Below are 7,383 nucleotides of genomic sequence, written 5' to 3' on the forward strand. Positions count from 1 at the left end.
AGTTGATAGTTGTTAGCTTATTGAGTTAGTGTGTTTGACTAGTTGATAATATTAGCTGAAATTGTAGAAATATGTTTGGTAAATTAGCAGTTAGCTGATAGCTGAATATATGCAAAATAACTTTTTCAAAAGCTGATCGAAAAAGTTACTTTGAAAAACTTTTTGAATTTTAATGTTTTGGAACAATAAGCTGTATGTTACAAAAAGCTAAGTAATCAAATATTCATATTAGATGTTTAACGTAATCAAGTCAAACAGCTCATAGTGATTAAACAAATTAAAATTAACTAATAAACTAACTATGTTACCAAACAGAACCTGTTACTTTTTTCGTCACGAATGCCAATAATGTTTGCCATCACGAGTGGCTATAAATCTATAATTCAGTAGGAGAAAGATCAATCACATAAAAATCAAAATGAAAATTCCATCAAATCAATTATCATCTAGCATCCCATCAACACACATGTTAACTTATCAACGCATTTGACTTTACAATTCCAATATATGATAGCGTTTTTTTTTTTTTTTTTGAAATATATGATAGCGTTGATCCTTAAATTTCCTAATAACTTGCATTAGCAAGTAGATAAGTAACAATTGCCCTCATCACACGCATCAAAAATTTCAACGAAGACTTCACTATCAGTTCTTCCACGTTTCTACCAATTTGAAATTCTAAACATCAATCCTCCCACCTTTTGGCTCTTGCATTGATTTTTCATCAATAATTATAATTAATCAATAGTCTAAGTCCATTATATTTCGATGGATGCAATTACGCAAAGATTCATGCTACATTTTATGTTGAAATTTACTTCATAATATTCGTTTTTTTTTTTTTTAACGAGGAAAATTAGTAACCCTTGGCATGGCTTACTAGAATCGATCAAAGTGGTAAATCACACTTGAAAGATCTCGAAAGTTTATGACAATCGAGCTCAATGTTAAAAATATTAACAAGAATCGAACTCGTAATTTTTTTATTTGAAAATCATCATGCTACATCTACTGAGCTGCCCATACGCGCCTCCCAGCATGTTACGTGAACGTCCGAATGGAAGCTTTCTTCCCATGGGGCATGGCCTATTAATTAAAAATACAATCATTATACATAATAACTAGAGTTTTATTCCATGAGAATTATATTCATGTATCATTAAATAGTACGTAGTTAATTGAAATTTGTATAAAGACGTGTCGATCCCTGGTGAAAGAATCAGTTGAGTTCGATGTTGACATGTTGTCCACATGTTTTGTTCTAGCATCGTCTAATATAGGATAATTGGATAATAATGCTTCTTTCCTTGTAATATAGGATAATTGGATAATAATAATGCTTCTTTCCTTGCATAATTTCTTCATCTAAGACGTTCTCATCCTATCCTATATATCGTAAATACGTTATATATATGTAGCTGTCGGAAGAGTGACGTAACTTTACTCTACAGGATTTATACTTGTAAATCTTTTTTTTTCACATGAATTTGATTCTGATATTAAATTAAATGATACATGTTATGTCAATTAGACACTTAATTTCATCCATTTTGTTAACACATATCTGATTTTTGAGATTCAATTCGTGAAATGATTTCTACTTTCTAGCATGTTTCTGTCATTGAGTTCTATGCATGAAATCTACTCTCGTAATATGACAAAAACTTCCCCCTAGGGGCCTTTGGCCCCATTCTTCTACCCAAAAAAAAAATATGACAAAAGTTGATGCGAGACAGTTTTATGGATCCTTGTCTGTGAGATGGTTTGGATCAAAATCAAATATAATACTTGTACTGAAAAATATAATACTAATTGAAAAAATATAATATTTTTATATTTTGATTTCAAATTATTACATTTTTTAAAAAAAAATTATTTGCATTTTTTTTTAAAATTATTTACATTTTTTCTTATAAGTAACAAATATTTGTTAACATTATTTATAAAGAAAAATGTAATACTTTTACATTAAAATGTAAAAGTACTAAATTTTCCTTTATAAATAACAAACATTTTATTCAAAATTAATACGGAGTATTAAATTTTTGAGTATAAGAAGTATTGACTCAGCCGACCCGTTTCACAAATAAAGATCCGTGAGACGCTGTCATATAAGTGTGACTCTCGAAATATTACTTCTTATTTCCTAACATGTTGAGGTCTAAAGAAGTTTTTTTTTTTTTTTTAATTATATATAACTAGTTTTTTTAATAAAAAGGGAGCTATAATTATTATTTAAATATCAATCGATGGGATCCATACTTTAATGACCCAAGATAGGTCCCAAATAGTTTGTTCAAAATAGGTTCTAAAGTCTCAGAGACACATAAAACTAAAATGTGCTCAAAATTAAGGAGAAACCAAACAAGCTGATTTAGTAGGTCATAATACCTAAAATTGACCTAAGGATCCAAAATTGAATGATATTTTAAAAATGAATTTATGAGTTAATAATATGCTAAATCCAACCTTAATGCATGCTATTATGAATGTATAACTATAACAATAATTTATGAATATACGTAGCATGCTTGAATTTACATTTTAATATATTATTAACCCATATATCCTAAATAAATTGCAATACTGCAAGAAATTTAATATAAATCTCAATATTAAATTAAAATTCAAATAGCAAATTCAATACATAATATTTGCTAAATATTGAATAGTAATTTAATTATGAATTTAATGCCAAAAATTAAGAGGAAACTAAAGGGCATTAATATCTGAAAACAAGCAATTACCATATATTTACCATTTGCTAAAAGTAATATTCAATATTAATTAAGGAAATATTAATATGGTAATATCAAACCAAATAATTACCATTTACCAAAATTAATATATATAATATTAACTAAAGCAAACATTAATATGGTAAATAAATATAAAATAATGGTAATTACCTTAATGACTTGCGTGTTCTCCCAGGAAACTCCAAGTCAAACAACCAAAGCCAAAACACCCCAACACCGTCCGTACACGTAATGCTTGATGCCGTTGCTCGTCAATACGGAGACCGTAACCAGCGAAATAAATCCGTCGATTCTCTCGTATGATCAAACAGTAGGCAACTTTAGATTCAATAATTTTGAAAAAAAAAAAAAAAAAGATCGAAATTATGCTTTAAGGTTGAAAAGCAATTTCAACAGTACAAAATCAATTACAAGCAATAACATGTTTAGTTATATCAAAGCCGAATAGATATATCTATACATGTATATCTTCAATATAAAAATTGAATGTAATTGAAAATCAAACCATATACAAAATCTTAATGTATATGAAATTAATGTTGATTTTTCTCAGGCAATACAATCAACCAGACAGAGATTATAAAGGCTCTGAAACCAAATGTTAGATATAGATAATCTAACTATAATAAACCATAGTATACGAGAAACCTGACCTCGTATGATAGCGGAAGCGTAGCCACGTAGATCTCCAGCCATAGTTGATGTTTCTGTTGTGTTGCGTTTCTGTTGTGTTGCCTCTTAACGGTAGACCGTCAGCCATGTTTTGTCTCAGACCTGACTCAGAACCCTAGATGGTGTATTGGTATCTACTGAGCGGTCTGAGTACCGTAATGAATGTACTATCTAATCCATAATCCTGTATCCCATCAATCCAGGTTATATTAGGCACAGAGTTTGGTTGACTAACAACTACTAGTTATTAAGTCCAACCAAACCACTTAATAAGTCTAGTCAACTTGCACCACTTAATTAAGGCCCTAATATATAACATATAATATATATTATTAGAGAAAATCTTACATAAAAACCCAACAAAACGGCAAAGACCAACTGAAATAACTGTATGAAACTATGAACAATTAAATATAAATGGTACTGTATATATGGAAGGTGACGGACCATTTTCCAATGTGACATTTCACATTATAACCAATTTAGACTTGACGCTCAACCCCACCCAAATTCAGACGTTATGCCATGGAACCGTGTTCACCATTCATGGTGAACACGGTTCTAACGATGTTAGTACACCGTTATTTTTTTTTTTTTTTAATTAATTGCGTGCCTTTTCTTCTTTATTTTCACATTTTGCGGTTTCACTTTAATTTGAGGTGAACAAAGATTTCGGACATTCATAAATTATGAATTCATGCCTGCATATTCACTTTGGAACCATGCCTACACATTCCCGTCCGAAATCACGGACATTCATAAATTATGAATCCATGGCTGCACATTCACTTTGGAACCATGCCTACACATTCACTTTGGAACCATGAGATTATGAATTTTCTGTTATTAGATTATGAATTTTCAGTTATGAGATTATGAATTTTCTGTTATGCGATTATGAATTTTCTGTTATGAGATTATGAATTTTCATTACATTCATAATTTCGGACATTCATAAATTATGAATTCATGCCTGCACATTCACTTTGGAACCATGCCTACATATTCCCGTCCGAAATCACGGACATTCATAAATTATGAATCCATGCCTGCACATTCACTTTGGAACCATGCCTACACATTCACTTTGGAACCATGAGATTATGAATTTTCTGTTATAAGATTATGAATTTTCTGTTATGAGATTATGAATTTTCAGTTGTGAGATTATGAATTTTCTGTTATGCGATTATGAATTTTCTGTTATGAGATTATGAATTTTCATAAAATTCATAATCTTATAACAGAAAATTCATAATTTGATCAAACGCGCGCCGTTAACTCCACATCCGCAAAAAAAAAATTTTTGGCCTAAAAACGACGTCGTTTTGCCTTGTGTTCACCATTCTCGGTGAACACGATTCCATGGCATAATTTGCGACCCAAATTAATGTGAATATTTGACTTAAAGTACTCCAAACTAATCTATAAATATGGCTTTAAAACGATAGATACAATTAACAAATTAAACAACAAACTCATATATCCCTTTTCTTAAAATTAACCTCGTAAAACCATGGCTCCGGCAGCCCTGTCAGAATCAGAATCCGTCGTGGATTTCGTCGTGAACGAGGGCCGAGGAGTGAAGGGTTTGTCGGACATGGGCATTAAGGCGCTGCCAAGCCAGTACATCCAGCCGCCCAAAGAACGCATAGCGGCGAACGCCATAGTCGCCGACGACTCAATTCCGACCATCGACATTTCCAACTGGGACGACCCGGCGGTGTCCCGGGCCGTCTGCGAGGCGGCGGAGGAGTGGGGCTTCTTCCAGATCATCAACCATGGCGTGCCGGTGGAGCTGCTGGAGAGCCTCAAGACCGCCACTTACCGGTTCTTCAAGCTGCCGGTGGAGGAGAAGAGGAAGTACTCCAAGGCGAACTCGCCGTCGGAGAATGTCCGGTACGGCACCAGCTTCAGCCCGGAGTCGGAGAAGACTTTGGAGTGGAAAGATTATCTTAGTCTCTTCTACGTTTCCGACGATGAAGCTGCGGCTTTGTGGCCCCCAGCTTGCAGGTCTTTCTCTATCCAAATCTATTCTGTATTTTAAAAGTTAATTTTTTCTTCTTCTTCTTTCTTACCAAACTTTAACCATTGACCAGCTGTTCACTTTCAGGTTTTTTTTTTTTTTTTTTTTTTTTTTTTTTTTTTTTTTTTTAAATCAGAACAATCACTTTTAGAGTTTTAGCCATATTATTATCGGTGACATGACCATTTTTTATTCTTGTCAATAAAATCGTTGAAATATAATTAAATACAGGGATATTTTGATCTATTTTATACCAAGTAGATTGACCCGCTATATTTTTATGTTTATTTTTTCTTTGAAAAGATACATAAATGAAGATCAAAATATCTTTGTATTTAAGGACATTTAAAATGTTTTGTAGATAGTGGATCAAAAATGATTATGTCACAATAATATTAAGATCGAAAGTGAATATTCTGGAAAAGAATGACTAAAAGTAAATTATCAACTATAAATTTAGGATAAAAAATGAAATTAACTCAAATTTTAATATATATACTCCATAAATTCATGCATGAATTGAAGACTCAAGTTGGTTGAAAAGTTAAGTGGGTAACAACAATAATGTTGCATATTCAACTTTGAGTGACAATAATTGTTTTCTTGATTTGAGTGGATTAACTTAGGTTGATTTTCATACTTAGGGTACTTTTTATTGATTTGTTACTTATGAATTGATGGAAGGATCGGAGAATATATAGTGGAGACGGGGAGAAAAACATGCAAGAGAAAGATTGATTAGGTTGAAACTCACTGAGGATGTACTGTCTTTATTTGACTGGCATTACTTTTACTTCTCTTTTGTTGGTTATAATTAATGATTGATGATAGATGGTTGTTGACTTGGATGAGTAGGTCTAAACGCAGCAGTATATTCCTAAGTCAGTTATGGTGATATTTCCTGGTTTTGACTTCAACCATAATCCATGTGCTAAATTGTACAGTTTTTGGTAGACAGAAATCAATGTTTTACTTATTAAGATTTTAGTTCGATGTTTCATGTCCAACTTTTTATAAAAACGGTCTATTAGTCTTATTGATTTACATAGATTAACTATAAGCAAATTAGGCTGACTTTTATCCATTCAAGATAAGAATCTTATCTTGTTTTTTTGGTCAGACTATCCGGAACAAAGTGCTGATCATATGGATTTTTTTCTTACCAGAAAGGATTCAAACTTTTAACCTATCTTAAAAGACGAGAGTGCATGACCACTCACACCAATTAAACTGGTTAAGTCATCTTATCATGGTTTTGGTCCAACTTTATTTTCTTGGTTATTAGGCATGAAGCAATGGAGTACATGACGCAGTGCAACGCCATGATCAAGAACTTGCTGGAGATGCTGATGAGCGGACTGAACATCGAAGAACGGTTGGACAAATCCAAGGAACCACTTTTCATGGGCGCCAAGAGGATAAACTTCAACTACTACCCCAAATGCCCCAACCCGGAGCTGGCCGTCGGCGTGGGCCGCCACTCCGACATCTCCACCATCACCGTGCTCCTCCAGGACCACATCGGCGGCCTCCACGTCCGGAAGCTCAACTCCGACACCTGGGTCCACGTCCCTCCCGTCGACGGCGCTCTGGTCATCAACATCGGCGACGCGCTCCAGATCCTCAGCAACGGCCGGTACAAGAGCGCCGAGCACCGGGTGAGCGCCAACGGCGGCAGCGACAGAATCTCGGTGCCGATCTTCGTCACCCCCGACCCGGAATGCCGCGTGGGGCCGCTGCCGGAGGTGCTGGCCGGCGGGGAGAAGCCGCTTTACAAGGAGCTTGTGTATTCTGATTACTTGCGGCATTTCTTCGGGAAGGCTCACGATGGGAAGGAGACAATTGAATTTGCAAAGATATAAGCAATGCATATAGTATCTTCTTGCTTTTGTTTGCAGAAGATTCTATGGTATCTTACAAGAAAAA

General features: G+C 33.9%; 2 protein-coding genes across 2 annotated transcripts in view; both read left to right on the plus strand.

The window, feature by feature from the left end:
* The window catches only part of LOC109152305 (feruloyl CoA ortho-hydroxylase 2-like), a 54,405-nt gene extending 47,022 nt beyond the window's left edge, over nt 1–7,383 (plus strand). Inside the window, exon 3 of the mRNA XM_019299917.1 lies at nt 7,314–7,383. The gene's annotated coding sequence lies outside the window, so the exon portion shown is untranslated. The remainder of the gene's footprint in view (nt 1–7,313) is intronic.
* LOC109152304 (feruloyl CoA ortho-hydroxylase 2-like) lies at nt 4,884–7,366 on the plus strand. The gene is made up of 2 exons (XM_019299914.1): nt 4,884–5,444; nt 6,743–7,366. Exons 1-2 carry the CDS (start codon nt 4,948–4,950, stop codon nt 7,317–7,319), a joined length of 1,074 nt encoding a protein of 357 aa, XP_019155459.1. The 5' UTR covers nt 4,884–4,947; the 3' UTR covers nt 7,320–7,366.

Source organism: Ipomoea nil, unplaced genomic scaffold (genome assembly GCF_001879475.1).
Source record: "Ipomoea nil cultivar Tokyo-kokei standard unplaced genomic scaffold, Asagao_1.1 scaffold2403, whole genome shotgun sequence".
NCBI classification, from domain to species: Eukaryota; Viridiplantae; Streptophyta; class Magnoliopsida; order Solanales; family Convolvulaceae; genus Ipomoea; species Ipomoea nil.